At 37.3% G+C, this 18,157-nt stretch overlaps 1 protein-coding gene across 7 annotated transcripts in view; it reads right to left on the bottom strand.

Annotated features, from left to right (window-relative positions):
* The window catches only part of DIS3L2 (DIS3 like 3'-5' exoribonuclease 2), a 371,579-nt gene that overhangs the window by 179,851 nt on the left and 173,571 nt on the right, over positions 1 to 18,157 (bottom strand). For all 7 annotated transcript variants that reach the window (XM_059928940.1, XM_059928939.1, XM_059928944.1 and 4 more), the window contains one exon: positions 5,496 to 5,669. In XM_059928940.1, coding sequence (XP_059784923.1) covers positions 5,496 to 5,669 — 174 coding nt within the window. The remainder of the gene's footprint in view (positions 1 to 5,495; positions 5,670 to 18,157) is intronic.

The following is an 18,157-nucleotide window of genomic DNA, read 5'->3' as shown; positions in this document are numbered from 1 at the left end:
TAGGAGTTCACACTAGCCTTGCTTCTTGAAAATTGCTAACCAACCATTTTTCTTTTCAAAATAAACACTATTTCTCTCAACTTCAGTTTGCAAAATATTACCCCAATTCCACTGGACTAAAAAACTGGAATTTTACTGACATAATTGGATTATGAGGTTTAAAGATTGATGGAACTTTTGTGTTCCAAATATAATCGTTCAAATACCAAACCTAAACGGGTATGTAGAAGTCCTTACGTAGCTAGAGCCAGGGTAACACTGTAGGCTCCACGGCAGGGTGGCCCAGCAGAGGGGGTCAAGAAGCCATCAAAACCATAGGAGTTGTGAGAGCCCTGTTACAATAGGATTTGGGAGTCTTAGGGGAACATACCACCCTTTCTGCAGCCACAGCCTATCGCTAAACTGAGAACTACTTCAGTCACTCTAGTTCCCCCTATGCCTGCTCATTTCTCAGATCTCAGCTCAAGCACCAGTGACGCTGGCAGTTTGTTCATATGAATGTTACAGCACTTGCCATCCTCTGCTGTAATTTATCTGAGTATAAATCTGCCTCCCTGAGGAACAGTAAAGTCATGGAGAACAAGGGCTGGGCCTTACTTGTCTTTGTATTTCCAGTGATTAACTGAGCACTTGGCATATATTATATATACACATATATATTATACAGAGAGATATATAAATAATATATGTAAATAAAGTATATAGGAGAGAAGGGAGGAAAAGGAAAAAAGTTTTATTTAGGAGTTCCCAGAATACATATTATTTATTTATAGCATATGTTTTTTAGTGTGTGTTAGGACTTATTTCTAGTTCTTTTGACATTCCTAGAAAAATTAATATTGATAAAACCTCTTTGAAGGCACTGGACCTCTGAGCAGAAGAAATCACAGTATTACAAACTCTTGTACCAAGTATCTCTCTCCTCCATTACAATTCCATATTTGACTATTGCTTAAAACATTATATTCATGCTCCTCTGCTGTAAGACTGAGCGTTCCGCAAGAACAGAGACCACATCTATTTTTGTTCACTGGTGAATTTCTACTGCCCATGGATGGTGTTCCATAAATTTGTTGATTGAAAAATGAAATAAATCTATTAAAAGACCAGTCAAAGAGAAGGAAAAGGTAATCAGATCCAAACACTTCAGCATACTAAGTACTTCTCTATTTTTTATTGTAAAAAGAAATTAACCATGAATTAACCCTGGCACCCTCACAAGGTGTGTGGATCAGGTGGTAAGTGAGGTGTACCTCAAGTGAGAAGAGAGTCAGTGTTCCAGAACACAAAAGGCAATGAATGATACTGGCACTTCTGTTGGTTCCTATACTTTCAGCCAACTGTGAACAATAGGTATTTACGCATGTCCAGTACCATGGATTTATGAAAATTATCTAGTTTTAGCTAAATTAATCCTTACAAAATAGGCAAGTCGCTAAAAAAGATTATTGCAAAGATCCACAGATTGAAGATAATATTGAACTAATAATAGTAATACCACTAATACCATGAAAATAGCAAAGTTGACATTTCTTGTGCTCCTAACATGAATTCATCAGCCACACTATGATTTCAAAACAATGACTGTTGGGGCTTCCCTGGTGGCGCAGTGGTTGAGAGTCTGCCTGCCAATGCAGGGGACACGGGTTCGAGCCCTGGTCTGGGAAGATCCCACACGCCCCGGAGCAACTAGGCCCGTGAGCCACAACTACTGAGCCTGCGCGTCTGGAGCCTGTGCTCCGCAACAAGAGAGGCCACGATAGTGAGAGGCCCGCGCACCGCGATGAAGAGTGGCCCCCGCTTGCCGCAACTAGAGAAAGCCCTCGCACAGAAACGAAGACCCAACACAGCCAAAAATAAATAAATAAATAAATAAAAATAAAGGAATTCCTTAAAAAAAAAACCAAAAACCAATGACTGTCAATCATATGGTCCATAGCAGATACTTAGAAAAAACTAAACACACTTAATCTGTCCCTTCAAGGTAAAAGTGATGTTTTAACAACGATTAAAAAAAAAGAAAAAAAAAAGTTATTGCTTTTTGAAAGCAAAATAAAACAAGAAACTCAAGTTTTTAATATAAAATTCTAAAAATGGATGTTTTGAAATGTTTCCATTGTTATGCAATTTGGGGACCTAAAATGACCTAATCTTATAAACTACAAATCTGCTCATATCTATACACTTAAATTTTCTAACAGAATTTTATAACCAGTTTTTAAAGATGCCAATTGAAGAATAATCGAAGATTATGAAATCATTTAAAAAAATCTAAAAATGCAGCACCTTTCAATTAGTCCACAAGAACTGACGGACATCATGAAAGATGGAAGTTTATTAGCTGGATTTCAAAATGAATCTGAATATAATCAGTGAACAGGGTTGAAAAATAAGTATTATGATTTAGTAAGTTGAGCTCACTTCTTCTTAAGATATAAGATATCTTTTTCAGTTATGATAACCATTAAAACCAAAACTAAGTATCAAAATATATAAAACTTACAACCGGACCTCTGTATTTCCACACTGCAAGTTGTTAAAGCAAAATAAAAAAATAAAGAATATTCAATCACATTGCTTTCACCAAAAGTAGGATTAACAATATGAACAGTTTTCTATACCTTTTTAAAGTAAAATAAAAATATATTAAAATTTATTTCTTTCTCATTTTTCCACTTTTATGTATATTAATAGCATATATAATAAATTAGTAAAGTAGTAAGTACACTTGTAATTTTAAAATAAAGGCACATATGTTACAGGGAATGCATGTTCAACAAAGTTTAGAGATTACTACTTTAGGCATCAGGAAGCAGTTGAAAGATTTTAAGCCAAAGGAGTAAAAAGAAAAAGAAGAAAAAAAGAATAAGATTTGAATTTTAGAAAAATAATTCTAGAGGATAATGGGCAGGTAAAAAGTTTCTGGAAGTTAAAGTGATTAAAAAAAAAAAAAATTCCCTGTTACTGTGCTAATAGCAGAGAGCATCCCACAAGCTCCCTGTATCTGTGGATCCTCTTGCAGGACACATAGGTATATTTTAACAGAAGACTTCTGCAGAGCAAGACCTCCTAGTCTGTGGTCTAACTCAGAAGGCAATGGGGGCCAAAGAAAAAGGCAAGGCGGGGCCATGAGAGGGGAACTGAGCGATACTGGCTTCTAGGACTATTGGCATGCCTTATTATTATTCATCTGCAGGCTAGGAGTCAGGCTAGGAAAGACTGAGCACCTCTCTCTTCTGATATTTCCATTTATAATTTTTTAAAGTTATAGAAGTTTTTTTTTTAAACAATTTGAATAACAGAGTAATTTATAAAATGAAACGTAAAATATTGCCTCCCTATAAGTGAAGTGATAGGCACTTCACTGAAGTCCACGCACAATAATCACTGTCGGCAGTTCAATGCATTTCCTTCCAGAACTGTTTTTTTTGCAAACATACTTTTATGTGTACATGTATATATATGTACATACACATTTATATCGTTTTTATATTATTTGACTTTATAAAAAACTAGGCTCATATCCATACTGTTCTGAAACTTGCTACTTTCACTTCGCAATATATGATGGCCATCATCCTTACATGATGGCAATATATGATGGCCATCCTTTTAGGAAGGCCACCTGGAAATGGTTCCTTTTTTGCAGCTGCAGGGAATGTTATCTTATTGATATGACATAGGTTATTCAACCATTCCTTTAATGATGGACATCAGCAGTGTCACTTTTATAATAAAGGAGCAACGAACATTCTTTACGTACATCCTAAAACACTTCTTTGAGGAGGATGGACTCCTGTAAATAGAGTTTTTAGGTGAAAGGGTAAGTAGGTTTAAAATGTTAATAGCTACTGCAGAAGGGCTATACTAACTTACACTTCAAACAACAAAATTCAGCCATCCATTCTAACTTTCTTTTCTTATTAAAAAATTTTAAATAGATTCCTAGATTTAGGAAAAGATCTCAGAAAACAAGTCCCTCAATTTATATATGAGAAAGTGAAGGTTCAGAGAGAGTAAGATTATGGACTCAACATCTCAAAACCCCTGACAAGATGACTGACCAGGAGTTCTCTGAACAGTGGTTACTGCTGAAAGCCAGGAAGGCAACTTGAGTTAACTGACTTCAAATATAATGTGTGTTCCATCAGAGTTACTAACAAGCAGGAAAGGGAACTGTCAACTCCTTTTCCTTGCCTATCCGCGGCAAGAAAAGAAAAGAAGTACACTCCTAAAAGATACAAAAGCAAGAGGGAGCCGGAAAGGAGGTTTCTCAAACTAGGTGGAGTAATGGGCACCAAGAGCTTAAGGTATCATAAGTTCAGCTGCATAAAGTGAGCAAGTGTGGCGGAAAAGACTCTGACACGGGATGACCTTAGCAAAAAACCTTCCACAGCCTCAGTGGGTTGTGTGAAAAGTTTCTTGGTTCTAAATATCTCCATGTGGCATCCAAAATGAATGCCAGTACTGAAACCAAATTCTGAAGAGAAATATCAGAAAAGAACTAACATCCCACAATGAAGAAACATCTTCAAAGAAGATGTTGTTAAAAAAATACCACAAAAGTACTTTCCAACAAATTCCAGACCTAAAAGTAAAGCTTTAAAATGAAGCTCCAAGCACAGAAGTCTTGAATCCTTTGCTCTGTGCCTGAAGAGGCCCATTTAAAGGAAGGCATTTCTAACCAGATAACACTGTCTTTATTTGACCAGACCTATGGGGCATAGCAATGAGAAAAGAAGGTGGCAGCTACACCTTTTGAAATTATAACAGCATGGACTAGAAGAAAAGTCAGCACACTTCTTCTATAAAGGGCCAGAGAGCAAATATCTTAGGCTTTGCAGGCCATATGGCCTCTGTTGCAACTATTCAACTCTGCTCTTGTAGTGCAAAAAAATAGCCATAGACAATATATAACCAAATAAGCATGGCTGTGTTCCAATGCAACTTCATGAATGCTGAAATTTGAATTTTATATAATTTTCATGAAAAATTGTTTTGATTTTTTTCAACCATTTAAAAATATGAAAACCAGTCTTAGCTCACAGGCTGTACATAAACAGTGGGCTAAATTTAGCTTGGAGGTCATCATTGGCCAACCTCTGGTACAGAGCACTTAGTTCCCAATTGTACAGAACTTTAATGTTGGTGGAAAGATGGGAATATCTGAGGCCAGCTCCTAGGAGAGTTAAGTTAGAAGGCAGAAAGATAGAAACATGATATTCTTTTTTTTTTTTTTTTTGATTTGACACATTTATTTTTTGAAATGATTACCAGAAGAAGGATATTTTACATCCATCACCTCACATAGTTACCTTTTTTTTTTTCACACACACAAACACACACACACTGTATTTTATTTTTACAAGAGATAAACTGACACCAAGCATTGTAAATGGATGACCACAACAAAAGCAACAATGATTGCAATTACCAAACACGAAACACACTCATACTAAGAAACATGATGTTCTTAAAGAGTTTCAGATATTTACCTTAAATCTCTTCTCTTGCTGAATTCCTCTGGTGGAATTGTCCAAGGCAGGCCTTGAGGGAGACATTCTAAAACTTCTGAAGAGAAATCAGAGAAATCCACTCCATACTCTGTTAGTATCCCTTCTGTTTCAGGCTCTATTTCACCAGCCTGCCCAAGACTCTTAGCCAGCTGCCTGTGGACAGGACAGAGAGGAATAAGCATGTTAGTGAGTAATGAAACATAGGCGACCCATTCCTCTCTAAAAGTGAGGGTAGTAAGAAAGTCTTCAAAACCTCCTGCCCCTCCCCCAGAAGGAACACCATCACCAGTGAACGGGGGGGCCGAGCAGAAGAGATGAGGATACTCTTGTCCTGTTAACGCCATGACTACAGCATAATTTTACCTTTCCTCAGGAATTCTGACCCAGGGAGTAGGGCCAGACAGCCCTTCTTAGGTCTCTGGCAGTTGTTCTTCATGGAGAATTAAACGCTTTTGTCAATTATTTCTCTTGTAAACACCTTTAGAGACAATTCTGATCAACCCAGTTTGCTGTTAAATCATTAGTTTCACAGTGCCTATACCTTACGTCATGCTTACTAGCTTAGATCTCATGTTTTTATTTATTTCACAATTCTACTAATTAAATTTAAATTATCTTTAATCCAGTCACCCAGCAAACGACCATTCGCATTTTAGGGTACTGGTCCATTAAAAGTAAGATTGCATTTAATAGGACAGTCCTGATGCTATGAGTAGGATTCCATCTTTTAGAGGGCTGATCTCACTCTTTTATCTGTGGGACATCTACACATACATCAAAATTGATAATTCTCGATTCTTCTAAGTATTGGCATGCCACATACAGACCACAAGTCTAAAGTTAAGTGCTGAATATAGATAGTCAATACGGAAACGTGACATAAGTCTCAAAACAGCCGACTTTGTTGAGGGTGTTGGGGAAACCAGGGAAGGCTACCTCCTCCATTGCATAGGTCTACTCATCCACCAGCGTGATCCAGGAATCCACCCTCAGTAATTCCTGCAAGGAGTTTAGCTCTGGCATTAGGGTCTTCTCTGGGGCCATTCAATTTCTTTGAAGAAGATTCTGTTTCCTACATAAGGATAGATGCTTGGCTACTAGAGTTCTGAGGTACACAGTGGTGGAGTGGGACTGGGGATGTGGTTGCCTTACATGCAGACTTTTAACAAATTCCCATTTTCAGCCTCACTACTGGAACATGGCAGTGGTGGCAGAACGGCTGGCCCCATTTCTCATATGCCAGCCAAGAGAGACCAGCCCACTGTTGACACATACACCTGCCCACCAGCACAGGCTCAAGGCAGCCTGTGGGTTGACCTGTGGGCTCCAGGTGGCCTGCAGGCATTTCACATACAATGGTGGCTCAGACCAGTGCCTTCTCCTCAAACGTAGGTGGTGATCTCCCAGAAAGCACATCAAAAAGCCAAAGATAGCAAAAATACATGGGAAAAAAATAACAGAAAGCTATCTGGAAGATCCACAAATATATGAAAATTAAACAACCAATGGATTAAAGAAGAAGTAAAAAGAGAATTAGAAAATATTTTGACCTGAATAAAACACAACATATCAATGTTTGTGAGAAGCAGCTAAAGCAGTGCTTTGAGGGAAATTTACAGCATTAAATGCTCATATTAGAAAAGAAGAAATGTGTCAGTGACCTAAAATTCTACCTTAAAAAACTGAAAAAAGAAAAGCAAATTAGATCCCAGGTAAGCAGAAGGAAGGAAATAATAAAGAAATAAGAATCAATGAATAGAAAATGGAGAAACAATAAAGAAAACCAATAAAATCAAAAGCTGATTCTTTGAAAAGATAATAAAATAGGTAAGCTTCTGGTGAGGCTGATCAAGAAAAATAAGGAAGAAGTTACCAATATCAGGAATGAGAGAACATTTTTATAGAGCCTATGAGTATTAAAAGAATAATAAGGGAATTATGAACGACTTTAGGCCAACAAATTCAACATCTTGGATGAAATGGGTAAACTCCTTGAAAGACACACACTGCCTAAGACTCCTCAAGCAGATACCAATACCTAAATATTCCTTTATCTACTAAAGAAACTGAATTCATAGTTTAAAATGTTCCCACAAAGAAAAATCCAGGCCCAGATGGTTTCACTGGAGAATGCTACTAAGTCTTCAAGGAAGAATTAATACTAATTCCATAGAAACTCTTTCAGAATGCAGAATAGGACAGAACACTTCCTAACTAGTTTTATGAAGCCAGCATTACCCTGATACCAAAATCAGATAAAGGACACATGAGATCAATATCCCTCATGAAAAATAGACTTAAAATTCTTATGAAATATTAGCAAATAGAATTCAGCAATATATAAAACGATAATACAACATTCAAGACCAAGTAATTCAAGATCTGTCTGACATTCAAAAATTAATCAATTTAATTCATCAATTAGCAAACAATGAAAAAACACATACAATTATCTCAATAGAAGCAAAAAAGCATTTAACAAAATTCAACATCTATTCATGATCAAAACACTCAGCAAATGAGTAATGAACAGGAAGGTCCTCAACTTAATAATGAAAGATTAAATGCTCTCCTCCAGATCAGGAAGATAAGGGTGTTCACTCTCACCAATAGTATTAAACATGGTATTGGAAGTCCTAGTGAGAACCATAAAGCAAGAAAAAGAAAGAAAAGGTATACAAATCAGAAAGGAAGACTTCCACATTGCATGTAAGTGGACCAAAGGACTACAATTCCCATTACAGAAGCCTCCTACTTAATGCCTGGCATCTCTTTATAGAAGACTCCTCTAACTCTACGAAAACTAGTACACTGTGAAACTAGTGTGAAAGCCAGCACACTGTATGACTTAGACTCTGCTTCAATTCAAGACTTTTAATGTGAAGAGAATGACACAAACATAAAGAGGTGCTTAGGACTCACGGCAGCTAGAGTGGTTCCCACTGAAAGTAGTGGTGGTAGCAGTACCCAATGGCAATGCTGTCCTGCAAGAGCAGTGGTTGAACCGTTAAAGAACCGTTGCCATTGTGGTCAAACTAATCCTGATAAAAGACTATGGTTGAACTTCTTGTTCTTGGCTTTCCGGACTGGCCTTTGTTCCTACCCATAACTTTCTCAGGACATTCAAGACTCTTACTGTTTCTATGAGCCCTTCAGTATCCTTCTAATAAATACCTTTTCCAACCACAGTTGGTTTCTCCTGTTTGCAACCAAGAATCTAGACAGTTAAAGACTCAGGTCTCATTAATTTTCAAAATGACAACATTATGACCTGTGTTCACTAGAATGCAGTTCCTGTTGAGGATCTGGGGAACCAGTTGTCACCTCTGAAGTTTGAAGGACATTTTGGAAATTAATATTTTGAAAATTACTGGGACCTGAGTCACCTCCAGCCCACCTAAACAATTAATTATTCTCACAGGTTCCTGAGGTTCTATTCTCTACATCCATCTCCTAATACTAATGTGTTTGTCTGGGTTCTTGGTTGTAAGCATGAGAAGCTAACTCCAGATGGAAAAGAAATTTATTGGAAAGATACCAAAGAGCTCACAGAAACAGTGAGAGACCTAGAGAACCTGAAAAGACGGTGGAAACAAAAGAATTACACGTTCAACCTCTAAAGTCTTGATTCCAGGTTAAGATGGAAACTCAGTGACTTCCTATGTGTATCAAAAAATTATTTTGAATCTATTGCAGCTGCCAGGCTAAGACGGCAACAAAATAAATAAACAAAAATAAAAATCCGGCTTCCAGTGTCCTTGTCCCCATGGTGAGCCACTCCCCGCCTCTGCAGGAGACCCACCAACACTAGCAGGTGTTCCAATGTGATGCTGAATAAGAATGTTGAGAGAAGACCCACCACCAGTCCCTCCCATCAGGAAGCTTGCACAAACCTCTTAGATAGCCTCATCCACCAGGGGGCAGATAGCAGAAGCAAGAAGTACTACAATTCTGCAGCCTGTGGAACGAAAACCACATTCACAGAAAGACAGACAAAATGAAAAGGCAGAAGACTATGTACCAGATGAATGAACAAGATAAAACCCCAGAAAAACAACTAAATGAAGTGGAGATAGGCAACCTTCCAGAAAAAGAATTCATAATAATGACAGATATGATGATACAGGACCTCGGAAACAGAATGGAGGCAAAGATCGAGAAGACGCAAGAAATGTTTAACAAAGACCTAGAAGAATTAAAGAACAAACACCTAGGAGAATTAAAGAACAAACAAACAGAGATGAACAATACAATAACTGAAATGAAAAATACACTAGAAGGAATCAATAGCAGAATAACTGAGGCAGAAGAATGGATAACTGATCTGGAAGACAGAATAGTGGAATTCACTGCCACAGAACAGAAGAAAGTAAAAAGAATGAAAAGAAGTGAAGACAGCCTAAGATACCTCTGGGAAAACATTAAACGCATTCACATTACAGGGATCCCAGAAGGAAAAGAGAGAGAGAAAGGACCCGAGAAAATATATGAAGAGATTATAGTTGAAAACTTCCCTAACATGGGAAAGGAAATAGCCACTTAAGTCCAGGAAGCGCAGAGAGTCACAGGCAGGATAAACCCAAGGAGAAACATGCCGAGACACACAGTAATCAAATTGGCAAAAATTAAAGGCAAAGAAAAATTATTGAAAGCAACAAGGGAAAAACGACAAATAACACACAAGGGAACTCCCATAAGGTTAACAGCTGATTTCTCAGCAGAAACTCTGCAGGCCAGAAGGGACTGGCACGATATATTTAAAGTGATGAAAGGGAAGAAGCTGCAACTAAGATTACTCTACCCAGCAAGGACCTCATTCAGATTCAATGGAGAAATCAAAAGCTTTACAGACAAGCAAAAGCTAAGAGAATTCAGCACCACCAAACCAGCTTTACAACAAATGCTAAAGGAACATCTCTAAGTGGGAAACACAAGAGAAGAAAAGGACCTACAAAATAAACCCATAACAATTAAGAAAATGGTAATAGGAACATATCAATAATTACCTTAAACGTGAATGGATTAAATGCTCCAACCAAAACACAGGCTCGCTGAATGGATACAAAAACAACATCCATATATATGCTGTCTACAAGAGACCCACTTCAGACCTAGGGACACATACAGACTGAAAGTGAGGGGATGGAAAAAGATATTCCATGCAAATGGAAATCAAAAGAAAGCTGGAGTAGCAATTCTCATATCAGACAAAATAGACTTTAAAATAAAGACTATTACAAGAGACAAAGAAGGACACTATATAATGATCAAGGGATCGATCCAAGAGGAAGGTATAACAATTGTAAATATTTATGCACCCAACATAGGAGCACCTCAATACATAAGGCAAATACTAACAGCCATAAAAGGGGAAATCAACAGTAACAAAATCATAGTAGGGGACTTTAACACCCCACTTTCACCAATGGACAGATCATCCAAAATGAAAATAAATAAGGAAACACAAGCTTTGAATGACACAACAGACCAGATAGATTTAACTGATACTTATAGGACATTCCATCTAAAAACAGCAGATCACACTCTCTTCTCAAGTGCACATGGAACATTCTCCAGGATAGATCACATCTTGGGTCACAAATCAAGCCTCAGTAAATTTAAGAAAATTGAAATCATATCAAGCATCTTTTTCGGCCACAACGCTATGAGATTAGAAATCAATTACAGGGGGGAAAAAAACGTAAAAAACACAAACACATGGAGGCTAAACAATATGTTACTAAATAACCAAGAGATCACTGAAGAAGTCAAAGAGGAAATCAAAAACTACCTAGAGACAAATGACAATGAAAACACGACAATCCAAAACCTATGGGATGCAGCAAAAGCAGTACTAAGAGGGAAGTTTATAGTAATACAATTCTACCTCAAGAAACAAGAAAAATCTCAATCTAACCTTACACCTAAAGGAACTAGAGAAAGAAGAACAAACAAAACCCGAAGTTAGTAGAGGGAAAAAAATCATAAAGATCAAAGCAGAAATAAATGAAATAGAAACAAAGAAAACAATAGCAAAGATCAATAAAACTAAAAGCTGGTTCTTTGAGAAGATAAACAAAATTGATAAACCTTTAGCCAGACTCATCAAGAAAAAGAGGGAGAGGACTCAAATCAATAAAAAAAGAAATGAAAAAGGAGAAGTTACAACAGACACCACAGAAATACAAAGCATCCTAAGAGACTACTACAAGCAACTCTACGCCAATAAAATGGACAACCTGGAAGAAATGGACATTCTTAGAAAGGTATAACCTTCCAAGACTGAACCAGGAAGAAACAGAAAATATGAACAGACCAATAACAAGTAATGAAATTGAAACTGTGATTAAAAATCCTACAACAAACAAAAGTCCAGGACCAGATGGCTTCACAGGCGAATTCTATCAAACATTTAGAGAAGAGCTAACACCCATCCTTCTCAAACTCTTCCAAAAAATTGCAGTGGAAGGAACACTCCCAAACTCATTCTACGAGGCCACCATCACCCTGATACCAAAACAGACAGAGATACTACAAAAAAAGAAAATTACAGACCAATATCACTGATGAATATAGATGCAAAGATCCTCAACAAAATACTAGCAAACAGAATCCAACAATACATTAACAGAATCATACACCATGATCAAGTGGGATTTATCCCAGGGATGCAAGGATTCTTCAATGTATGCAAATCAATCAATGTGATACACCATATTAACAAACTGAGGAATAAAAACCATATGATCATCTCAATAGATGCAGAAAAAGCTTTTGACAAAACTGAACACCCATTTATGATAAAAACTCTCCCGAAAGTGGGCATAGAGGGAAGCTACCTCAACATAATAAAGGTCATATATGACAAACCCACAGCAAACATCATTTTCAATGGTGAAAAACTGAAAGCATTTCCTCTACGATCAGGAACAAGACAAGGATGTCCACTCTCGCCGCAATCATTCAACATAGTTTTGGAAGTCCTAGCCACGGCAATCAGAGAAGTAAAAGAAATAAAAGGAATACAAATTGGAAAAGAAGAAGTAAAACAGTCACTGTTTGCACATGACATGATACCATACATAGAGAATCCTAAAGATGCCACCAGAAAACTACTAGAGCTAATCAATGAATTTGGTAAAGTTGCAGGATACAAAATTAATGCACAGAAATCTCTTGCACTCCTATACACTAACAACAAAAGACCAGAAAGAGAAATTAAGGAAACAATCTCATTCACCATTGCAACAAAAAGAATAAAATACCTAGGAATACCTACCTAAGGAGGTAAAAGACCTGCACTCAGAAAACTATAAGACACTGATGAAAGAAATCAAAGATGACACAAACAGATGGAGAGATATACCATGTTCTTGGATTGGAAGAATCAATATTGTGAAAATGACTATACTACCAAAAGCAATCTACAGATTCAATGCAATCCCTATCAAATTACCAGAAGCCTTTTTTTCCAGAACTAGAACAAATATCTTAAAATTTGTATGGAGACACAAAAGACCCCAAATAGCCAAAGTAGTCTTGAGGGGGAAAAAAACGGAGTTGGAGGAATCAGACTCCCTGACTTCAGACTATACTACAAAGCTACAGTAATCAAGACAATGTGGTACTGGCACAAAAACAGAAATATAGATCAACGGAACAGGATAGAAAGCCAGAGATAAACCCACATACCTATGGTCAACTAATCTATGACAAAGGAGGCAAGGATATACAATGGAGAAAAGACAGTCTCTTCAATAAGTGGTGCTGGGAAAACTGGACAGCTACATGTAAAAGAATGAAATTAGAACACTCCCTAACACACACCATACACAAAAATAAATTCAAAATGGATTAAAGACCTAAATGTAAGACCGGACATTATAAAACTCTTAGAGGAAAACATAGGAAGAACACTCTTTGACATAAACCACAGTAAGATCTTTTTTGATCCACCTCCTAGAGTAATGGAAATAAAAACAAAAATAAACAAATGGGACCTAATGAAACGTAAAAGCTTTTGCAGAGCAAAGGAAACTACAAACAAGATGAAAAGACAACCCTCAGAATGGGATAAAATATTTGCAAACAAATCAACAGACAAAGGATTAATGTCCAAAATATATAAACAGATCATGCAGCTCAATATTAAAAAAAAAACCCCAGTCCAAAAATGGGCAGAAGACCTAAATAAACATTTCTCCAAAGAAGACATACAGATGGCCAAGAAGCACATGAGACGCTGCTCAACATCACTAATTATTAGAGAAATGCAAATCAAAACTACAATGAGGTATCACCTCACACCAGTTAGAATGGGCATCATCAGAAAACCTACAAAGAACAAATGCTGGAGAGGGTGTGGAGAAAAGGGAATGTAAATTGATACAGCCACTATGGAGAACAGTATGGAGGTTCCTTAAAAAACTAAAAATAGAATTACCATATGGCCCAGCAATCCCACTACTGGGCATATATCCAGAGAAAACCATAATTCAAAAAGACACATGCACCCCAATGTTCACTGCAGCACTATTTACAATAGCCAGCTCATGGAAGCAACCTAAATGCCCATCGACAGATGAATGGATAAAGAAGGTGTGGTACAAATATACAATGGAATATTACTCAGCCATAAAAAGGAATGAAAATGGGTCATTTGTAGAGACGCGGATGGACCTAGAAACTGTCATACAGAGTGACGTAAGCCAGAAGGAGAAAAACAAATACCGTATATTAATGCATATATGTGGAATCTAGCAAAATGGTACAGATGAACTGGTTTGCAAGGCAGAAATAGAGACACAGATGTAGAGAACAAATGTATGGACACCAAGGGGGGAAAGTGGCAGGGCAGGTGGTGGTGGTGGTGGTGGTGGGATGAATTGCGAGGTTGGGATTGACATATATACACTAGTATGTATAAAATAGATAACTAATAAGAACCTGCTGTATAAAAAATAAATAAATAAAATAAAATAAACAAAAAAACCCAAAAAACAATAAATAAATAAATAAATAAATAAAAATCCAAGGGTGATAAGTCACTATATTGTTTTTTTTTTTTTTTTAATTATTTATTTATTTATTTAATTTATTTATGGCTGTGTTGGGTCTTCGTTTCTGCGCGAGGGCCTTCTCCAGTTGCGGCAAGTGGGGGCCACTCTTCATCACAGCGCGCGGGCCTCTCACTATGGCAGCCTCTCTTGTTGCGGAGCACAGGCTCCAGACGCGCAGGCTCAGCAATTGTGGCTCACGGGCCCAGCTGCTCCGCGGCATGTGGGATCTTCCCGGACCGGGGCTTGAACCCGTGTGCTCTGCATTGGCAGGCAGACTCTCAACCACTGCGCCACCAGGGAAGCCCACTATATTGTTGAATTCAGAGTCTTACTAAGTCTCTTACATGAAAAGCAGGAGTACTAATCAGAAAGAGTAACACTCAAGAGAACCAAACCATATATATATATATATTTCATATATGTATATACATAGCAATACAAGATTAGGAAACACAAGATATAGGAAGATGCAGAAAGGTCTGAGTACCTTGGATGCCTAGTTCTAACTGGCCTTTCATTGTCACAAGTCGTAAATGGACTATGATGGCATATCCATCCTAAGCGGTGGTCTGTGAAAAGACAGTAGAGCAGAAACGTCCTCCCTGCAGGCAGAACTGCAAGCAATATATCCATGGTCTACTTTGGCTGAGGAAAGATGGCCTGATGGGCAGAGGCTACATGTTTAACCAGATGGACAGGGACCTAAAAGAAGGAAGAGCGGAGGACTGGTGACAAAGACATCTGGGGAACAGACACGGAGAAACGGGCCGACTGCAATAGGCCCAGAGTATGATTATTTGTGTTCCATGAGAATGGTCAGAAAAAGACTCCCACTGTGGAGGCAAGATGACCTTGAGAATGTCAACCAACCCCCTTCCCCAGGCACTGCAGTGCTTGCTCAATGGGCATCAGAACAAAGTACCTGGTAACAGGAAATGAGCTCCACAGCATGGGCTTCCTCTCACTAATGCTAACCAACCCTTACAGGACGCCAGCTGTCCAGCAGCAGCAACCAACTCTGTGCCCCTGATACGGAACCATGGCAGGAGGACCCACCAACCAGCTGAGAGCAGATTTAGTTCACTGAGCTCTTCTATGATGGAGAGGACAGTAATCTTTCTCCATTAAAAGAAACACTAATTCTGGGTTTGGGTTTGCTGTCTTCATTTGTTCTACCCACCTTGCTTATAAACACCATAATCCATAGATTTACCAAATGCTGTTTAAGCTATTATGTTACCTCACTCAATAATACTGTTTGTAATCAAGAATTTCACCTTACAGAAGTAGAGACGCCCACTGAATTCACTGATTAGAATGACGTATAGTGTACTGACGGGCTAAATGGGGAGGTGACACCTTATGAGGTTGGGATATAACGTTGCTTTTATTATTCTAGAGTTGTGCACATCGTCTGGGGACCAGGAGTGCAAGCGAGGGGTTGGGCCTTTCACTGTCATACTTAAGACCCACTCACAGTAATACTCACTTCTACATTTGAGAGACTTTAGTACCTCTGAGGACACAGTTATGATTCCTCTGAATTCAAAGCTAAGACTCCAAGAATCCCAACTAATTTATTAACAAGGCATGAAATATACTTCCTACTTCCTTCCCGAAAAAAACTATGTGCAATTCAAGTCAGCTGAGAGATGACTCAGAAGGGTTCAAGAATGGCAAGTAATGATATAAAGAGGTTAATCATATATTATGTTGATCCATATGAAATTACCAATATATTTGACCATTTTTTACCTATAAAACACAATTTCACATGATTCTCTCCTACAGTATTAAAAAAACATGTAAAATAATTAACCATACATATAATCCAACAGCATACACAGTTTTTGGAAGAAGTATAAACAACAAAGTAGATCATATAGAGCTTATTAGAGAATTAAACTAATATGAAGAGAAACACATTCTAATATGTGGGTAGAAGTCTCAGTAACAGTCTTTGTGAGGCAGACTTAAAACACAGTGGCCATCCTACTCCCACTTGGTGAGACTGGAGTGGCCAAAAATGATCATCTTATGCTTGTTAATGGAGGGCTTAAACACCTGAACAAATGGCATTTTATAATATCCAACTTAAAAACTATAATGCTAAAATCTAAGAACTCATTATTCAAAGATGCAGGGGGGGAAGGTGGGGAGAGAAGCCATTCCAGGTGTTCCACTAAAAAAAATACTGCATGTAAAAAGGAAGAAAAGAACAAGAAAGGGAAATGGCAGAAGGATAAAACATACTTTATAAGTATACAGACACAGAAATGACTATCTTGACCAAAGATATTAGCAAGAACTCAAAAATTTATGAAAATATCACCACTAAAGAAGAGCTTAAAGCAAAGATCCAAGTGCATACAAAATAAATAAATTTCACAAAAGGAAATAAAAACTAGTGTGTTAGACGTAGAAAACAGGAAATAAGTAGAAAAGAAAAACAAAACCATCATAGAAATGAAAAGTCATATGGGAGATAACTAATGAAGAACTGACACTATTTGAAAAAAATAAGGATCATAGAGAAAAGTCTGAGAGAAGTGGGAAAAAATCAAATTGGAACGTACTAAGAGTATAAAAAGATTATAGGGAAAACAGATATGAAAGGTAGGTGAAGGAGATCAAACATTGGCATAACTGATATTCCTGAAGGAAGGAACTGCATATATGAAATAGAGAACATTTTCAAAAATATCACTAAGACAACTTTCCTGAAATAAAAGAAATTTTACAGACAGAAAGGGTATATATCATGTCTCAGGAAAAACTAATACAGAAAATTACCACTGAAGTTAGTGGACTTTAAAGATGAAGATTTTTAAATGCAAGAACTCACAGAATGTAATTCTCACAAACCATTTCTGAAGGACTACTAGATAAAGACAACAGCCCACCAAGAAATGGAGCAATTTCCCCAAAAAGAAGACTAGTGCTGAGTACTGGATCCACTTCTGTTGGGATGGAAAGGTGAAAGGAAAGGAGGACAAAAGTAAGCAGGTGATGATGGACCTAATATTCGTCAGAACAAGTCAGGTCAGTCATTAGATCTTTGCTGAAATTTAAAGTAAAAAAAAAAAACCCTGTCTTTTATTTAATTTTATTGTTGCTTTGTGTTCTGGCAAAATTTTTTCACCAGGCTCTATTCTGAGTCCAAAGAACCTTGATTTGTTCATTGAAATTATAACATGGCCTATAAAAACAAAATTATATTTTGATTAGGGCCTCCAAATGTGATCAATGACTCCAAGTTTCTATTAGTAGTAATTAACATTAATTTTACTAAGTTGCAGAGAATGTTTATCAAATATCATATTTAAATAAATTTATTATAGGTTTTCACTCAAGATGCATTTGATAGTAGCATAGACTAGATAGCTTGCAGGAGACAAAAATCGAACAGGTCAGCAATAAGAGCTCATGTATTCAGACCCTAGATGCCTCAGAAAGAATCATATGCTGTCTACTTATAAATTCTGCCATCACTCTAAAAACCAAAATACCTTGGGATCTAAACAAAAGCAGAAGCTAGTAAGGAACTGACTTACACATTGTGTATTTCTCTTACAGAAGGAT

The sequence above is a fragment of the Balaenoptera ricei genome, chromosome 7 (genome assembly GCF_028023285.1).
Source record: "Balaenoptera ricei isolate mBalRic1 chromosome 7, mBalRic1.hap2, whole genome shotgun sequence".
Lineage (NCBI taxonomy): Eukaryota > Metazoa > Chordata > Mammalia > Artiodactyla > Balaenopteridae > Balaenoptera > Balaenoptera ricei.
This window is presented reverse-complemented; position numbering and strand designations above follow the sequence as displayed.